This window comes from Camellia sinensis, chromosome 11, assembly GCF_055761805.1.
Source record: "Camellia sinensis isolate YWXY chromosome 11, ASM5576180v1, whole genome shotgun sequence".
Lineage (NCBI taxonomy): Eukaryota > Viridiplantae > Streptophyta > Magnoliopsida > Ericales > Theaceae > Camellia > Camellia sinensis.
Window position 1 is genome coordinate 8,077,719 of NC_138971.1, and position 20,312 is coordinate 8,098,030.

Genomic DNA, 20,312 nt, shown 5'->3' on the forward strand with positions numbered 1-20,312 from the left:
AACCTCTCTAATGCCTAAGTTAGCAAAATAGACAATAGACACAAAAGCTATGTGTATTTGAGAGTAAGAATTGCAATACTTGTCCATAGGTTCTGTCATAAGCTATTATAGATTCCACGTGGCATAGTCCTAGCAGAACTCTAACTCTCATTAGCAGAGACCTCCCAAGAGTCTCATACCTAAGGATAATGCTTATCCTTAGAACACCCTCCTCACTACAAGCCAAGTGAGATGGCACAAGTCTTTGCTTGGCTTTCTGTCGTCCAACCAGACTACCTCTGTTCTGTCTGCCAACGGCTTAGTTGTGCAACGTGTAGCACCGTGAAAGCTAACATTGCATAGCTCTCCTCCTAGCTCGGCACTTCTCCTAGCTCGACTCTCCTCTTTATTTGACTACCTTGCTTGGTAGCTCGGCCATAGCATTGACCACTACTAGGAAGTAGCCAGGTCCTGTAGCTAAGTCCCGTGGCTAGGTCCCATAGCTAGGCCTCGTAGCTAGGTCTTATAGCTCGGTCCCGTAGCTGAGTCTCGTAGCTAAGTCCTGTAGCTAGGTCCCGTAACTAGGTCTCATAGCTAAATCCCATAGCTAGGTCCCATAGCTAGGCTTCGTAACTGGGCCTCGTAGCTCGGCCTTGTAGCTAGGCCAAAAAATATGGGCATTTACTAGTTCGGTCAAATATCTTTGACCGCCACTTCGACCTAGCTCGACCCAATTTGACTACACAAATTACCCTCTCAATTCTTAACTAAAGTGAGACATATAATAACTTTTATTCAAATGACTTAGTTGTTCTTACTATGGAAAGATGATACTATACATTCATGATTAATTAGGAAGTTCAATCCTAACTTAAATTTTTTAGTATTTATTAATTTTGGTTGAATTAGGGCTACTCAATTGTTGAGATTTTCTGTTCAAAAAAATTTGTTGAGATTTTTAAACAATTCAATTGAAGCATGCAAAAGTTTGATTGTTTGGATCTTGTGGGTAGGATTTTGTATTGGATGACAACATGTATAGCAGCATTGGTGCTTTCAAGGGCACCTAGTGCCCAAAGCCAAAAATGCAAGAAACTAACAAGAATTATGTTCTCTCTCTCTCTCTTGAATAAGACTTGGTAATAAATTTAGGATAAATTATATAGACCATTCTTGAGATTTAAAAAATATATAATAAATTTTATAAGTTTGACATAATTTTACTAAACTCTTTTTTAATAAGCTTAAAATGATTAGAATTAGTGCAAGCAATGTATAAAATAAAAATAAACAAGAGTTAAATATGCATTTCAGTGTAAAAGAGATAATCACATCATTTTTTCCCAATCATTCAACTAACAGATTACTTACAACAATGGGATAAATATCAGGTGAATTAAAATTTTAAGAGAGTTTAATGTAAATACGTTGAACGTGTAAGACTCAATATATATATTTTTTTCCAAACTTTAAAATCTTATTCAATTTTTTGAATGTTTCCAAATAGGAGTGACCTCAATCTCCAACCTAGAAAGGTTAACTTTCTTCTCTATCTCCCTCTATGTTATTGCTATGGTATATTATGGTGAAAAGCTAATCAGGATGTTATGGTGAAACCCTATATGAATTTGGATGTTTATGAATGCCACGGCTGCACTAGATTAACTCAATTTGAGAAATTCAATTATTTCCTCTTGTATTTATTATGCTTTGTGCTATGTAGTGAATTGAATTATATGAAATTAATATTCCTAACACTGTCGAAATTGACTTAGTGAAATCCTATTGATTGCAGTTTTCTCCAAACCTCTGGGAAAAGCATGTAAAAGGAAGGTAGAGACATTAGATCTAATCTACAAATATCATGAAACTTGCATCATACTCGACATTCAATTATTTAAGAAAACCTAACAATACATTACCACAAGCATACAAAAAGTACAAACCCAACAATCACAAAACAACAAAATACAAGTGATCATTTGTTCGTCTACATGCCATACATAACTTTTCTCACTCCAAATTTGTAATAGACAAATACAATCCACATGACACCAAAGCATACAAAAATTAAATTAATTAGAAAATGTGCGAGTACATAGTTTAAACGACAAAACTAACATGAATAAGCCTCAAAACATGTATAACAAGGATTCTCTGATTTTTGCTACAAATACTACAGCAGCTTTAGTGGGGCATTTAAGGTAGTTGGAGATTGGTTGCCAGGCTAAGCATGGGAGCTTCTCTGTTTCATACTCAAACACTTATACTGACACGGTCACATATGACTTGCGAAAGACGTGAATTTTATGAGCGTTCAGGTTTGAGACACCTCATGCTCTTGTGTAGAGAGAGAGAGAGAGAGAGAGAGAGAGAGAAGCATTTCAAGCAATAGGAATTTTGGGTTCGCCTAAATTCACAAAGGCCTGTGCGCGAGCCATGCGTCCCATTGCCGCATTCCAAGACACAAGGTGGTTCATGAAGACATTAACGTACCTACCTTTGTCGTTCTGTTTGAAAAAAGTTTAAAGATATCATATCAGAGAAGATATCATGGGAGAAGGAAAAAGTGGCGGGACGAGTAACATACCTTATAATCCAAATAATAAGCATGCTGCAAAATGGCATAAGAGGCTTCATCAGCAACATATATTTTACATAGACATCACTGAGAGAGAGAGAGAGAGATAGAGAGAGCATGAACTTACTTCCCACATATCCAAACTGATAACGGGCTGCAAAAGATTTGATAAATGCAATTGTCAAGATACACAATAGATTATTAATGCAAAATATTACAATAAATAAATAAATAAAGCAGAGCAAATCAATGTAGCTGTATTGAAAATGGCTTACAATGTCATCCCACACAAGAGGGCTGACGGCATTTGATGTTCTAACTACTTCAAGTCGTTTCTCACTTCTCTTCACTAAAAATGGAAACAATGAAATACACTTTCGTCATCAAAGGGGAAACATAGGTAATAAATTAGCCAAATTGTAATCTCACAATTGATTTTGATACCCAGAAAGATAAATTTCTCTTAGTTTTATGACATAAGCTCATTCAATAATCAAAAGCACTGCCTAATATCGAAACTACCAGGAAGAAAAGTTGCTTGAGACAGGACTTACATACAAGCCAAACCCAGCCAGAGCCAAATAATGTGAGGGCTGCTTCTATGAACTTCTCTTTGAAGTTATTAAAAGAACCAAAATCCTTTTCAATCTGCTGAAGAAGACCCATTATGGGCATGTTACCACCTCCTGGTTGCATCGATTCCCAAAAGAAGTCATGATTCCAAACCTGGAAAAGCAAGTGAATGAGTTCAATTGACTAGCATGTTGTCAATTAGGTGCAGACTATCAAGAAACCTTCCATGGATTTCTATACCCACTAAAAGAAAGAAAGCAGAATCTAATTGTTCTTATGATTTATCGAGATATAATATACTTCGAAAAAGAAGATGAAGAAACTACCTCATATTTACTTTTCTTGAAAAGACAAGCTACAAAACACCATCTCATACTCATGTTGTATCTACCATCAAGTTTGTGGCTTTGAAAGTTGAAACCACATCATATTTAATTGGACAAGACAGAAAAATCTACGAACTAGCAATGCACACTGCAACCTAAAATAAGCAATCCGATTACTAGATGCAAGATAACAAATGGGAATGATTTGTTTTTAAAATTTGATCCTAGAAGTCATTCTTCTGCAATACGCATGTAGATGCAAATCTATTTCTCTCTACAGATCAATCTCTAATTCCACTACCCTACTGCAACTTGATTAGGCATGAAGACTACCATTTACCCTAGATATTGAAATAAGCAACATTTTCATATTTTGAAGCAACAGTTAGACATGCAAGCAAGTACTGTTTCAGTTAACTCATTGATGTGCAATGAAACGCCCAAAATAGTAACAGCAAGTCAAAGCAAATGATGAGAGATAACTTGATCAAGATTTTAGATAACTGATATAGACGGACCTGGGCAGCATTATTAAATTCTGGTAATGGATTCCCATTGTTATATGTCACTTTGACAAGTTCATCCATGGTGTGGCCATACAGTATGTCATTCTTTTCAAGTTGTTTGTTCAGACCTTCCACGTAAAGACGATGATGCTCTCCCCAGTGCATCTCAAGTGTCCTTTGGCTCATATATGGTTCTAGTGCATCCTGCAAATACAAAATCAAAAACTGGTGAGCCAAACATTAAAGCAATTGTCGAATCATGGAGAAGCTCCTTTTGATTAAAACAGAAGGTAGAGTTGACGTGCTGAATTCAAAACCATATAAGAGCTACAGGAAGGTGACCAACGTGGAACTTGGCACCCCAAATGACTGGATTATTAGGTTTGTTATTAAAATTATCCCACTTACCCCTTTATCCATTCTTCAAGCCAATTTAGATTTAAAAGAGCAGCAAAAGAAGAAGGAGAAAATTGCCAACCAAAAAAAAGGAGGAGAAATGGAAGGGAAAAGATATGAATTTTATTTATCTTATTGCATCAATTATTAAAATAGCATCTCTATGAGATCAAGACAGCTTGAGTTTCATTAGAATTCATGGGCAACAGCAAGGGTCGTTGTACTTTTCAACCCTTAACAGATCTCTTTTTTGTTTTCCTGTACTATTTTTTTATTTTCTATTTTCCATCATCTAGAAATAAAGTAATGCTACAAAATATAAGGCCACAATAGGACACTAGATTCAAGATCATCTGCCTAGGCGAAATATGACAGAAGATTTCCTAGGTCAAACACTTAGTGTAGTGTCTGAACCTAGTTTCACCAAATTTACAGAAATAGTGCCTCATGAAACATGACTTATCCTGTTTTGTATATAAGGTGGATGAGCAGATTTCACAAATGGCATTGGGGAACATAAATGCAGTAGCATTCCCATTACAAATAAGCTACAAAGTAAAATTATATATATATAGAAAGGCTTGACGAAAATTTAATACTAATATTAAAGGAATTTTTAAGATAAAATATTGAGTTTTAAGATTTCTTTCGATTTTGATCAGGCCATGGCTAACAACCCTCTGCAGAAAAAAAAAAATCAGAAATAGAAAAAGTTCTTCACAAGTTCCTGTTTTGACAAAATAAATATTGATGTACTTTGTTGCAGTAGATACGAGTTTCTCTCTCTCTCTCTCTCTCTGATGTGTGTTGCAGTAAACATTAAAGTTGTGTTTGGATCAAAGATTTGAAAAGTCAAAAGTGAATGAAATACAAGCTAAATTTTGTTCCCTTTTGCCTTCTCCTCTTGTCCTTTCCATTTCCAAATGCCCCTCAAATCCTTGATCCAAACACACCCTAACGCTATGTTTGGTTCATGAATTTGGAGAGGAATTTGGAAGGAAAAGAGAAAAGATAGGTGAAATGTCAATGAAATACAGTTACCTTTCTCTTTTCTTTTCCAAATCTCTCCTCATGAACCAAACAAAACCTAAGTGTAGACACTGACGGACATGAAAATTCACTTACAAGTTTATAAGGTGGTTTTTGCAGGCCATGGTAGGCAAGAACTTTTGGTGTCTTTTGGGCCCCATGCTGCTCTCTCTTTTGCCGCTGACTCTGTAGTGAAAGATAATTGTTAGACATGGTTGGATGACAAATCCGATATCCTAACATAAAATTTATGAAGAACAGATATGTTGCACGTTGGTGACAATGACTCCTCCCAAGATTGATGGAATAAAGAGTGACCACACCATAAATTGGTGTGACTCACTTCACTGAATCTTCTCTCACTTGCAGTGTTATACACCTTCCCGCAAGAATATTGAACTATCCGTTAGTTGGTTAATAATTTGAATTCAAACCTTAACAGACACAACTCTGTGAAACATGGCAACTATTATTAGATTATACCTATTGCCAAGAGTCTCCTATTGATATATAAATAGTGACAACAGGTTGTGAATAAGATATAGAAAAGAACTACAAAGTTAATTATTTTTCTATCTTTCGGATATTCAACATTCTTGCGTGATAAACACCCTCACGGGTATTCCGATCGATTGCCATTGATAGACCATCTTTCAGTGGTATCAGAGCATAGTTATCCACTATCGCAAATGTCGAATTTTAGTCTGGAAGAAAGACAAGTTTCCGAAATCGTTTTGCCAAAAATTCAGAAATTAATTGATCAACAATCTTCGGCATTGGTGAATTCTGTTGTTTATATAATTATCACCAACGTGTCGTATTCCTAGAATACTATCCGAAGAAAATAACTGTTGGTGGCGCTGTTGTTCCGAACCTTGCCGAAAGTGAAGTCGAATTGCACCGTTGGAAGAAATTTTACAAAATATTTTTCGGTTCCAATTGGGTCTCCAAATTTGCTTCTTCTTGTTCTTCACAGAATTTTGATCACAACGGTGTAATTCGTTGTGAAAAACGGAAAAAATTTGATCCACAAAATTCAACTTACAGTGTTTGGACTCCTACCCCCACCGGAGAAGACTATCTACAGTGTCCAGAAAAAGAAGAAGAAGACTCTGTTTTGCAATTTAATAGGGTTGGGCTGAATTCAAAAATTAAAAGAAAAGGCCCAAAAATTAGGACCACAACAAGGAAATCAATTCCTTTGGGACTGAAAATTAAAAAGAATTTTGTTCAGCCCATTTACTCAGGCGCAGCCCACAGCCAAGCGGGGCCCAATCCAGAGACACAGCCAGCACAGCACACGGACCAGCCCAGTGTGCCAACCCAGCCAGCCCAGCGAGCCAACCCGCGTGCCAACCCGCGTGCCAGCCTAGGTTTGCGCCCAGATCCGCGTGTCAACCCAGCGACCAGCGCCCCGCGCCCGGACCCGCGTCTGTCTGCCTCGCCTGACCCGCTCGTTGACCAGCGGTTCACGCCGGTTCGGTCTCAGCCGGTCCAAACCAGTCCAGCACAGTACCCGGACCGGCAGCAACCTGGTCCACTTGGTTTTTGGACTCGTTCTCGCTCATTTCAAGGCCGTTTTCAGTCATTCAAAAGCCAAAATTTTCAAAATTCTTCTAAGAATTTTTCCGTGGATCGTTGTACTAAATTTTCTGAAAACAAAATTCAAGGAGGAGGCTATCTAAGGGTGTTACCAAGGAAAACATCCAAAGGAACATTGTTTAAAAGGCACCATTGTGTTCCTTGGGCTCGTAATTATTATTACAATACTTATAAGCAAAGTATTGTGTTTACTAGGCCTTTGGGTTTTCATCATTCTTCTTACCCAAGGCATCAATATCGTTCTATTCCTTCACATCATTTTCATCACAGAAGTTGATTCAACAACTACAAGGCTTTTCCTTATTGCTGTTGTTTTTTAATTTTGCTTATTTTTATTTTTAGTTTAGTATTGTATTATTCACATTTGAATTTTCATATTCACATTTGAATTTTCATAGTATCACATTTTATTTTTAATATGGCTATTAAAAATACAATGGATTCTTTGAGAATCGAGATGCTAAATGGAAATAATTTCCGAGCATGGAAACGTCACATATCTTATCTTCTTACACATGAGAAAACATTGCATACTTTATCCACTTCTAAACCAGATGATGATTCAAATTGGTTCCAAAATAAATGGATAGAAGATGATGCAATGGCAAAGGCAACTATGTTACATAATATGAAAGATAACATAATTCCGCTCTTTGAAGAACATGAAACTGCAAGACAACTAATGGAAGCACTAGAAAGTAAGTATGGAGTCCGATCAGATACTCAAATTCAATTGCTCTTGGACAAATATAATAATACTCATATGAGTGATAATGATAGTGTTGGTGATCATGTTAATCAAATGGAATTAATTGCTAAAGAATTATCCAATGCTGATCACTCCTTGTTGGACAAGATGCAAGTAACTACTAACTTAATAGTCTTCCATTATCTTGGGATCATGTTATTACATCTTTAACTCATAGCGGACGAGAGATTTCAATGGTCACATTGCCTGTACTCTTAGTTTTGGAAGAAGAACGAATGAAGTACAGGCGTAAAGAAGGATTGTCTTCTAACTTGTTGATGGCACAATCTTCACCACAACCACAGAATAATACCCACACTCCCTTCAACAAAAAAAAAAAACGACTTTTTTCAAGAAAAAATGGAAGAAAGGATTTCAGAAAGGATGGAAGAAACCACAAGAATGGCAAAAACAACAACATCACAAGCATCAAATTGGCCTATGTTACAAGTGCGGTCAAAAAGGGCATATCAAAGCCAATTGTCCTCAGAAGAATCAGCCAAAGGTGAATAACCCTGTTGCCATGACAGTTTCTGAAGCAATGGTACTTGAACCTTCATCAAATTCATGGTGTATTGATTCTGCTGCAACCAGGCATATTGTGCAAAATAAAGACATGTTCGTAGAATTTACTGAAAAGAAGGTTGGTGAACACAGAATCTACATGGGCAACAACTCTTATAGTGATGTTTTGGGTATCGGCAATTGCCAATTCTCTATTAATGGGACTTCTATTGTGCTTCATGATGTGCTTTATGTATCTAACATTCGCCGAAATTTAATTTCAGTTCCGGTGTTAACTCAAAAAGGTTTTGAGGTTACTTTTAGGTTTCACATAGTATTGATTAAGAAAGGGAGTGTATTAGTGAAAGGTGTAAGAGTGAATGACATGTACTCTCTTCCTATTGATAATAAAGTATGTATTTCTGATTATTTACATGTTTCTACTAGTAATAGTTCTTATTTATGGCATTTAAGGTTAGGTCACATTAATAAAAATAAAATGTCTCGAATGTTTAAAAGTGGCTTATTGCCTAAAGTATGTTCTGATGATTTTGATATATGTGAACCATGTATCAAGGGTAAAATGACTAGCAAGCCATTTATTAAACATTGGAAATCATCAGAATTACTTGAAATAATTCATTTAGACATTTGTGAGCCTTTAAGAACTAAAACTCATCGAGGAATGGAATACTTTATTACTTTCACTGATGATTATTCAAGATATGGACATATCTACCTTCTTAAATACAAATCAGAAGCAATTGAAAAGTTTAAGGACTATAAATTAGAGGTCAAAAAACAACTTGGTCGATCCATTAAACACTTGAATAATGATCGAGGTGGCGAATATGAAGCCATGGATTCTTTCTGCAAGGAGCATGGCATCAAACATTTGTTTACAATGCCATATACACCACAACAAAATGGGGTTGCAGAAAGACAAAATCGTACTCTCATGGAAATGACAAGGTCTATGATGGCTCATGCTGATCTTCCTATTCATTTTTGGGGGGAAGCCTTGTCCACTGCTGCGTACATCTTAAATAGAGTCGAAACAAAGGCTAAACCTCTAACTCCTTATGAATGCTGGCATGGAACTCAACCTAATGTTCACAATCTCAAAGTTTGGGGATGTAAGACACATGTCCTTATTCCCAAACCTTTAAGGGATAAATTGGGAAGCAAAACTTGGGAATGCAAGTTTATTGGTTATGTCGAAATGGGAGTGGTTATCGTTTTTATCATCCCGAACGTGGATTAATAGAAAGTAGAGATCCTATTTTTCTTGAATCCACTGCTCTTGTTACTCCTATTGAACAAATTAAATTGCTCTCTGAAGCATCTCAGGATTCTTCTCTTCCTTTTTGTCACACAGCCCACCTGTTCTTCTCGAACCATCTACTAGTGGGAGCAAACGCCACTTACATGACGTTGTTTTACCTGTTTCGAATTCTGAGATAAGTGGGAGTAAGAGAGCAAGACGTCCATCTACGGTTTTGAAAGATCATTATGTTTTTCAAGTTGAAGAACTTAATAACTTAGTAGATGATCCTACTAGTTATAATGAAGCAATGAGTAGCAGTGATGCTACACAATAGCTTGAGGCAATGAATGAAGAACTTGACTCGATCAAGAAAAATGATGTTTGGGAATTAATCGATCTTCCGAATGGAAGAAAAGCCATTGGTTGCAAATGGGTTCTTAGAAAAAAATTCAAAGTAGATGGAAGTTTGGAGAAATACAAGGCCAGGTTAGTAGCCAAGGGATTCACTCAACAACCTGGAATAGACTTCGTAGATACGTATTCTCCTGTTGCAAAATTTGCTTCTATAAGGATTCTAATGGCGGTAGTAGCCAGGATGGATTTGGAATTGCATCAATTAGATGTTAAAACTGCTTTTCTCAATGGAGAATTAAAAGAAGAAATTTATATGATGCAACCTGATGGTTTCCATAACAAAGGCAACGAGGATAAAGTCTACAAGTTGAAGAAATCTCTACATGGACTTAAACAATCTTCAAGACAATGGTACTTGAAATTCCACCAAGCCATTTTAGAAATGGGCTATGTTGTAAGTCCATTAGATCACTGTGTTTATATCTGGAAAGATGTTGTCAAGTTAGCAATATTGTCATTATACGTGGATGACATATTGTTAGCAGGAAACTGTCCAGATATAATTATAAAAACCAAAATTTTCTTAACATCTAGATTTGAAATGAAAGACATGGGTCTTGCAACCTATGTTCTAGGAATTAGAATTTCAAGAGATAGAAATTCAAAATTATTATATCTAGATCAAGAGAAATATCTAGACAAAGTGCTCAAAAGATTTAAAATGGATAACTGTAATTCTTTAAGTACGCATGTTTGCAAGGGACAAAGTCTTAGTAAAAGTATGAGTCCTCAAACTAAGTCTGACATTGAGAAAATGAGAAATGTTCCGTATGCTCAAGCAGTAGGCAGCCTAATGTATGCCATGACAAGCACTAGACCTGACATCTGTCATGCAGTCGGATTGGTAAGTCGGTTTCAATCTAATCCAGGTAAGGAACATTGGCAAGCAGTCAAAAGAATATTCAGGTATTTAAAAGGCACTAAAAACTTTAAGTTATGTTTTGGTTTGTGTGATCTAGACATAAAAGGATACACTGACGCGGATTTTGCAGGAGATGTAGATGATAGAAAATCTACTAGTGGTCATGTGTTCTTGTTTGGTGGAACAACAGTTTCTTGGTTAAGTAAGAAATAGAGTAGTGTTGCAAAATAAACTATGGAAGCTGAATACATAGCTTGCAGCACAGCCGTTAGTAATGCGGTCTAGATAAAACGATTTGTTGACAGTTTACAATTAGGTATACTTGTCAGACCGGTCAGTATATTTTGTGACAATCAGTCTGCCATCTCATTAATAAAAAGTGGAGCAAATAGCTCTAAGGGAAAACATATTGATGATAGTTACCACTATATTCAGGACATAGTGGAGAGAGGTGAAATAAAAGTCAACTATATACCCTCAGAAGAGATGGTGGCTGACCCTATGACGAAAGGGTTGTCTCTGGAAAAATTCAAAGAACATATAGCTAATATGGGATTGAAAAATACCTAGTTAGGTGGTTTAGCTACTTATATAAGAGCATAGTCGGATGACTCTGGGGACGCCTAGATAACTGGTGTTTTTGCGACTCTATCTTGCATGGAAACATGTGTTTGGTCAGGTAACAAGATAGAGGAACTGGCAAGGTACGGATATCATAAGTTAGCATGAGATGTAAAGTCCACAATATGCAACATGCTAACTAGATGATATTGTCTGCTTGATCAACAAAAAGTCATTGATAAGGTGTGTTAAGGAAAACCTTCAGGAATGGGTCTTAAAGGAAGTACTTAACAATAATTTCAGTGCAGGTCGACACATGAAAAATGTGTACGACTGAAGTCATCAATGGTGATTGCGTATGGACTATGAACTCATTACTGAAAATTGATGCCGTTCACTTGTTATATAGTGAATTGAAGTCATCTGGAATGTGTTATCAGTGGGAGAACACATTCGTACGGGTGCGGTCAGATTGGTGACAAAAACGTGCGCACGTATGGCAAAGTCACAATCAGACGTCGATCTATGAGGTAATTTCATAGATGAAAGTTGGCATGAGGCAAAATTTTGGTACCAAGGTTAAAAATGCTCAACTCAGGTTTATCGTCTTATTATGGTGTGTTCAAGTGGGAGATGATGGAATAAAGAGTGACCACACCATAAATTGGTGTGACTCACTTCACTGAATCTTCTCTCTCTTGCAGTGTTATAAACCTTCCCGCAAGAATATTGAACTATCCGTTAGTTGGTTAATAATTTGAATTCAAACCTTAACAGACACAACTCTGTGAAATATGGCAATTTTTATTAGATTATACCTATTGCCAAGAGTCTCCTATTGATATATAAATAGTGACAACAGGTTGTGAATAAGATATAGAAAAGAATTACAAAGTTAACTATTTTTCTATCTTTCGGATATTCAACATTCTTACGTGATAAACACCCTCACGGGTATTCCGATCGATTGCCATTGATAGATCATCTTTCAAAGATAACCACAAATAGTGGCAGTGGAAAACCATCATACAATATGACCAGTTACTCCAAAAGCTTAAGCTCAATGTTTCTCTCTCCATTTGCAACCCCCTCTCGCATTTGGAGAGATGAACTACCACACAAATTGAAGTAAGCAGGGTGCACAAACACACATGGAAAGAAGTGCACACTAACAAGATTAATGATGAACAAACACAACCAAACAATGAAAGTGTGACTTCCTAGAACCGAATTTTTCAAACACTCACATCAAAGAACCCATGGTACTCAAATCACCATATTTTTGAAAGCTATCACTTGATTGCATATGAAGAAAAGACGCAGACTAACAAGACCCATTAATTTTCTCAACAAGAAATTATCACAGCAGCATGGAAACATACCCGAAGAGGAAGCTTGGGGTTCTTCAACAGCTTGGACAAGTCCCTAGCCCCAAGAATATGAGAGCTTGTGGGGAAAAGATTGCAGCAACAAGAGGATGACCAACCCATTTCCGTTATAGCTCTTTCTTGCAGCTAAGGAAGTATCGCTGCATAACCAATGAGATTTAGGACCTCAATTCCTCACATCAAACTTTTTTTCTTGTGTTTGGATCTTGAATTGTTAACGAAGTATAAGTTATTAATTTTTTTTCCCCCCACTTTCTCTTCCCTTTCATTTATCTCCACAAATTCCTTGACAAATTCAAATCCAAGATCCAAACAAAGCACAAAAAGATAAATAAAAGCTCTGTTTTTTTTTTTCTTCCCTGCTGGGCATTTCAACAAACACTTGGCCTGCTTCAATGAAAAGGCGTGTAAATAAGCAGATAGATACGTGCATATCTACAAACCTGAGGCAACTACTTGATTTTCTCTTTCTTGAAGTTTTCTTGAAGTTGAGGATAGTTTGCGACTGTTCTTTTACTATTTTTTTTCAGGCCAATGTTTGGTTTTTGTTAAAATCATAATATATATATATATATATATATTTTGCTATTTAAAAAAAAAAAACGAAAGTGAAGTATCATAAATCAAATGTGATCTTGTGAAATGTTTAGTTCTCATTTATTTTTTTTATGAATCCATAAGTCAGTCAAAATTACACAAAAGAATAGTTATTTACACGTTTGGATTTAATTTTTAAGGAATAAAAATGAGTTTATCCAAATGTGAAATTATACATTTGGGCAATCCATGCTACAGAGATTTTTTTATTTTCTTTCATTTTGGAACAAATCTTACATTATGAATAAGAACGTAACCTATGAAGCACAGGTACGGGTACGAGTACTGATACTGGTACGATACGGGTACGTCGATACTGTAAAATTCAAAAAAAATAAGGTACGGGTACAGCTTGGTACGCTTGTAAAAAAATATTTATTTTTAATTTAAAGTAATGCAAAAATTAATTAAATGGTTTAATTTGTTAAGGTCCAACCCAACCTATAATTAACATTTAATGCCAAAAGGAAAAGTATAAATTAAAATTAAATATCAATATATTAAATAACTTACAAACCATAGTTTAATTTTAAAATCATGCTAAGCATAAAACAAAACGACAATGCTACGTAGCTCAAATTTTGTGGCTCAAAAGTGGCTCAAATGGCCAAAACGATGTCGTTTTGAGTACAGAACAACATAAAAATGGCCAAAACGACGTCGTTTTAGCCATTTGAGCCACTTTTGAGCCACAAAATTTGAGCTACGAGACATTTTCCAAAACAAAAACTAAAAAAGAAATCTAGTAAAATGAGTTTTATCTCTGTAGTAGAAGGAAAATATTGTTTCAATTGAGGTACGGTACGGCTTGGATATATACTAGGTACGTCTGGGTGCGTCAAAAATTAAGAAGAAAAAACTTGAGTATGTGTTTCGTGTACCCGGTACATATGCAGAAGTACCATATGAGGTACGGTACGCCGGTAAGTACCCGGTACGGGTACGGTATGTTTTTCGAAGTACCCATGTTTCATAGAACGTAACACTCTAATAACGTAACGTTCCAATGTAACACACTAAAAAATTCCTTAGTGTACTTTTTCCAAACGTAACAGCGTAACACTTCAAATTTTTCCCAAACATAAGACTCCGATGTAACACAAAAAAAATCCCTTCATGTACTTTTCTCAAACATAATACTCCAATCAATGTAATCTCAAACGTAACACTCTAATGCAACATACATAAAAACACTAAAAAATTACTTAGTGTACTGTTTCTAAACGTAACACTCACAGTTTTACTAAGGAATTTTGTACTTCTTTTAAAATGGTTTGAAGAATTCCAAATCCCTTTTTTGGGTGTGTTATATTAGAGTATTATGTTTGGAAATATACACTAATTTTTTTTATTTTATGTTTTACATTGAAGTGTTACACAGTATAATAATTTTTTTTTGAAGTGTTACGTTTGGAAAAAGTATAATAAGGAGTTTTTTTAGAGTGTTATGTTTGAATATTACATTGGAGTATTACAGATTGAAATTATACATTTGTTCAAAACTTAGTAAGGAGTTCTTGTACTTCTTTTGAAATATTTAAAAAATTCTATATCCTTTTCAAATGTTTGAAGAATCTCATATTTCAAGTCATTCTAAATAAAAAAGATTGTTATATAAAAATTTATCTAAAATTTTATTCTCATAAATTATTTATCTTTTTGTTTTTTTTTTGGTCCCATGACATAAGACCATTTTCAAGCCTAACGGTAAAGAAAGGAAATTTTACCTATAATTTAGAGTGCAGGAAAGACATTCTGGGAGAAAAAAATGTAACAAGATTCAGGAGGAAAAAATGTACCAAGATTCAGGAGGTTTTTCCCAAAATAGGCCTACCTACTTGTACGGGGGCGAAATATCCTCTACTTTCCGTACTCCTTGTGCTCCAAGCTTCTCTTGACAGCGTCTACCTAGCAACACAGAAACGGTGAGCTGCCCGGCGGTGGTATGCCGGATAGACCCTCCGACGATCAAGTCAATCCACTTCGGGAAAGAGAAGACAGAGAGAGAGTATTTTCTTTCTTTTTTGGAGGAGAAGTTGCATACCTCTAACGTTCGTCTTCCACCATATTTCTAGGCTGGCCATGCAGCCTCAAGATTGCGCGCGCAATACCTCTGCTGTCCTTCCCTGGACAGATGGCAGTGCTCGCCTCCCACCACCTTACGCGTGTAAAGGCTTAGTCCTTCCACCAGTACACACAGAACTGTCCAACGGTATTGAGGCGCGCGTGGAGCAGATGTCCTCTCCCTCGCGCCATTGGCCCAGGTGGCACACCTGACCGGAGTACCACGACCGGCCTATCTCTTGCGAAGAACTGTCACCAGAGGCACTCAACCGAGCTATGCCCCACCGGACTACCCCTTGGCAAAGGGGCAGAGAAGTGATGCTCATGGGCCGGGCTGGTATTGACCGGTTTATCGTGGCATACCGGTCGCGAGGCATGCCAGCCTCCGTCCGTTTTACCTTCATCCGAGGTTATCTGGAATTTGCCCATCTCGGCTAACCGGTCAGAGACGTGCCATCCCTCACTTGTCCATAGTTTGGCCCGAGCTACTCATAGCCCGGTCTCGCCACTTGGCTGTGTGCCCAGCCAAATGTTTGCTAGTCGCAGCTCGGCCAGGCTTAGTTCACGCCCGGTCAGCCGATCTTTTCGACTGCGCAAAACAGACCCACCGAGCGTCTCAGTAGAGGAAATAGTACGGCGCCGTGAGGTCTGTCACGACCCGCCCTATCTTAGCTCGGCCATACTAACGGCGCAAATCTCCCCTCTCAATTGCCCCTTAATCCTATCCGAGTCATCGTGATTGGGATTATCTCCGTGACCGAGCCAACGGTTAGTGAATTGCATCCTTTCCTGGCCGAGCATGATTGGGGCGATATCTGTCGCTAAGCTATATCATTTGGTCAGTCATTTCCACTGCAGTCTTGTCAAGCGTCGTACCACCATACTGACAAACACGTTCTCAGTGCCACGTGGCATCACGCCATTGGGTCGTGCAGCCAGCTGTTCCGCACGCGCAGAATTCAAACGGCGCAGCCGTTTGGGTTTTGCCCCTATTTTTATGCACAAACGAAGGGTCAATTCGACTCTTACTGTTCAACTCTCCTTTGAGCCTAAACCCTAACCACATAAACTCCATTTCCTTCACCACCGTCGCTGCTGCCTCTCATTTCACTCACCGCTTCTGTTACTCCTGAAGCTGCGTTCAAGCTCACGGGGACTGCTTCACTTCGCATCCGTTCTTGGTGAGTTTTTTTACCCCTTTACTACTTTTTCCTATAGGCTCTTCAATTTTTTGTGCTTTCGTTCTTTATTTTGTTTGCTTGGAACCTTCCAATATCTCCTTGATGGGGGGTCTAGGCACATCATAGGGAAAACTGTGACTGGATGGGAATATGGGACCATCGTGCCCCCGTTTCTCCTTGGTTCGAACAAACGAACCTTGAACTTAGGATGAACAAGATGAATATGATGAACATTGTGCACGACCGAGCTAAATGCTCATTTAGATTCGTAATTATGCCTTCAACCGATCAAAAATGGTTTGCGGCTTATTGCTGAGGTCTCAACCGAGTTAGACACTTAGTTAGATCGGTATGTAGGAACTCGCCGAGCTAAAACTTGAGATCTCCACTTCAAACATTAATCGAGCTGTAACTTCTTTGAATCTCCTTTCTGGACCTTACCCGAGCCAGAAGTGGAGAGTTAGAACCGAACTAGGAAATCGACCAAGTAGCATAGCTGAGGTAGGGGTCGAACCGGCCAAACACCAATAATCCCTTCACTGAGCCAATTCCCATAGGGGCTGCGCAATTTATGCCGTGCTAACCCTTGGAATTATTTTTTAACATGCAGAACACACTAGGACCGTCCAGGCCAGTCCAGAACCATCATTGGTGGAGCTCAAGGTCCGAGCAAATACACCATCCTTTTTGACCGAGATAGTCAATAAACCAAATAAAACCGAGATAAATGGGGAAGTACCGATTTATGGTTAGCTCGCCCGGCGCGATGGCGGAGTTTCGAAGGGAGTACAACATCCCAGATGACGTCGTCTTAGAGCTCGCCAAAAAGGGAGACACCCCTTGGGGGGATCTAGACCGGTGCCCCTTTACCGTCGTATCAATAGTAGAGGGAGGGCTCCGCTTCCCGGTTCAACCCTTGATCTGCGAATTTTTGAGGCAGACAAGGCTTTGCCCAACCCAGGTTTCGAATAACACTTACAAAATAATAAACGGGGTCGCCGAGCTGAACCGGAGGCTCGGTCTCAATTTCGGTCTGGCCAAAATTTTCCATCAGTATAGTCTTAGTAAAAATAAGAGCAGGCTTTGCTGGTACCTCAAAGTGAAGAAGGGCCGAGCAAAATTAATAGAGGGTAACCCGGACAAGGAGACCAACAACGACGACTTCTTGTGGGTGTCCGGTCGCTATGAGGACACCGAGGCACCCATACCGGGATGGTATATTAGAAAGGATTTTGGCAGTGCCGGTGAGTTGCTCGGCTGACCACGCTATTTTCTTTATGCATCAATTACTTTCCATGCCGATCTAACACTTGTCTTCTTTTTGCAGATAAGCACCTAGCAGCAGACTACTACCAGGCCAACCAAGGGGCCATCAGAGCCCTGCTGTGCCATCCTGCCGAGGAGAGGGAGGCTGCGAAATTGCTCGGCTTCGAACAGACCTACCACTACACCGTGCCGTGCAAGAGCCGGGTTACTGATTTTCTGCGTGCGCCAACCCCAGAACCGGATCCAAACCTACCACCGATCAAGCTTATTCCACTCACCGCCGAGCAAGAAATGGCGAAAATCAGGGCCATCAAGTCCATGATCACCGGGGAAGAAGACGAGTCCCAAAAACTAGAGGCAACCGGGGGGACATCCTCCACACCCGCCGTGCAGCAAGAAGGGGCAGTACTGGTGCTTGCCAGCGAGTAACCGGTTAGTCGGTCCAAGAAGCGGCCGAGGAACGAGCAAACCGGGCCGCGTCTGGCGGATGAAGACTCTACCGATCGCGTCTCTACCGAGCTCGGGGACCAGACCGAGCAACCACGGACCGGCAAATCCAAGGGCCCAGCCACCCCCCCGATCTGGGCGCCCGAGTTCAAATACCAGGGCCGAGCAGTTTCTGCTGAAGACTCTATCTACGCGGACAAGGACTACTCTCTTGGTTTCAATTTGACCAAGGGGTTAATCTTGCCCGCTGATATGAAAAAACACGACGAGCTTTCCGACCTCAAGGTCCTCCGCTCGGCGTCGAAATCCATAGTGCTGGTAGGTTCTCCATTTTTTACGTCAAACTGTTTGCTCGGTTTTTGCTCGGTTTTTCGAATACTGACGATCTCTCACTTGTTTTCAGGCCGCGCAAAAGAACTATTTGGCCCACGACCGAATGATCAAAGTGAGGCAGAGCCTGCGGGATGCCATAGCTGAGAATAAGGCACAAAAGGCCGAGATAGCGAAGCTTAAAGCTGCGCAGGAAGCGGTTGAGGCCGAGCGAGATATCCTGAGCCAAAAGGTTGACCGAGCTAACGAGGACAAACTTCGGGCAGTGAAGTCGACGAAGGCTCGGTATCTCACTGAGCTGAGGAAACTGCGTGATGCGCACAAAGCCGAGAAGGACAAGGCTGTAGATGATGCAGAAGACCGGGGATACGCGCAGGGCGAGAAGACCTACGAACGGCAGGTCCAAGCGACCAAGGACATCTTTTTCCAGTGCGGCTGGAAAGCTACCGTGGAGAAAGTTGGTCTTGGTCAGGATTCTGACATGTTCATCATTCCGCCTACTGCCTATATCCCGGCCTACATGCAGGCGTACTCCAAGGCCACCCAAAACCGGCTCATCGCGGAGGCAAGGAAAGAGGCCGAGGAAGAAGCCGTCGCCGCGAAACAAGCCGAGCAAAATCCTCCCGAAGCTTCTTCAGATGCGGAGGAAGAGGCTGATCGGGATGTTGCCGTGGTAGAAGGCACTGACGATGACGCCGAAGAAAACCTGCCCGAGCACAATGTGGAAGAGGCCGAGCAAACTGTGCAAGTCGCCGAACAAACGGTTGACGTAGAGTTGGATTGACCGTTTTTTTTTTTTTATGTAACCGGGCTATGCCCCCCCGTCTTGTACTTAAATTTCCTTTATCAATGAAGATTTCGACTTTTTGCTCACTCATCTTCTATTTCTGTTCGGTTTGCATCTGTATGGATTCCTTGATTCAATTGTTGAGAATTCACAACTGCCAGGTCGGCTGTGTCGTACAGTTTGCCGAGCTAAAATCACCTCAAACGTTTTCTAATCAGAACTAGTAGTTCGGTTCCATGAACTTTCAAATGAACTGACATTTTAACTCTTCCGAGCAAAATCTGCTCGGCCTTAATTCGTTTGTACACTTCATGCAATTTCGACGTGACCGAGCAAAATCAGCTCGCCTTTTAAGTTAGGTAAGCCGCCAACATTTCTTTTAGGCCGAGCAAATTCAGCTCGGCTTCTTATCGGTTGGACAAAACTCCAACGTTGTGGATTCTGCCGAGCAAACTCCGCTCGTTTTCCATATTGGGCGAGACACCAATATGTCCACTGGGCCGAGCAAAATAAGCTCGGCCCTTACACTGGGCAAAACACCAATGTTTCAGTTGAGTTGGTCATGACGCCAACATTTCAACCGGGCGAGCAAAACCAGCTCGGCCCTAATGCGAATGGGGCCATACGCCAATTACATCGTCGGACAATGCACCAACTATTTGTGCGGTCTGCATTCATTCCGGCGAAAGGAAATCAGTTCGGTCCCATTCAGGTCGGTCTCTTGCCCTTGGTATTCATAATTGCCTTGTGTCCTTGCGAACCCATTGTACAAAGATGTAATTCCAAACAACAAGAGGGTTATTTTTCATTACAAAAGCATTGCTATCCTTTACATTAAGTGCCAAAAGGCTAAAGGTCTAAAAAAACTAAACAACACAAGCAAATTACATCTTAAAAGTAAAAG

At 39.4% G+C, this 20,312-nt stretch overlaps 1 protein-coding gene across 3 annotated transcripts; it reads right to left on the reverse strand.

The window, feature by feature from the left end:
• Positions 1 to 1,917: 1,917 nt before the first annotated feature.
• Positions 1,918 to 13,304, reverse strand: LOC145801834 (superoxide dismutase [Fe] 3, chloroplastic-like). 3 transcript variants are annotated; one of them, XM_082893527.1, is made up of 9 exons: positions 13,180 to 13,304; positions 12,731 to 12,876; positions 5,487 to 5,576; positions 3,978 to 4,169; positions 3,115 to 3,286; positions 2,836 to 2,909; positions 2,688 to 2,714; positions 2,570 to 2,593; positions 1,918 to 2,489 (listed from the first exon to the last, which is right to left on the reverse strand). In XM_082893527.1, exons 2-9 carry the CDS (start codon positions 12,836 to 12,838, stop codon positions 2,364 to 2,366), a joined length of 813 nt encoding a protein of 270 aa, XP_082749653.1. In that variant the 5' UTR covers positions 12,839 to 12,876; positions 13,180 to 13,304; the 3' UTR covers positions 1,918 to 2,363. The 3 variants fall into 3 exon arrangements, with proteins under 3 accessions (XP_082749653.1, XP_082749655.1, XP_082749654.1); XM_082893529.1 differs by lacking the exon at positions 5,487 to 5,576; XM_082893528.1 differs by lacking the exon at positions 13,180 to 13,304 and having other exon boundaries at positions 12,731 to 12,979.
• Positions 13,305 to 20,312: the final 7,008 nt, after the last annotated feature.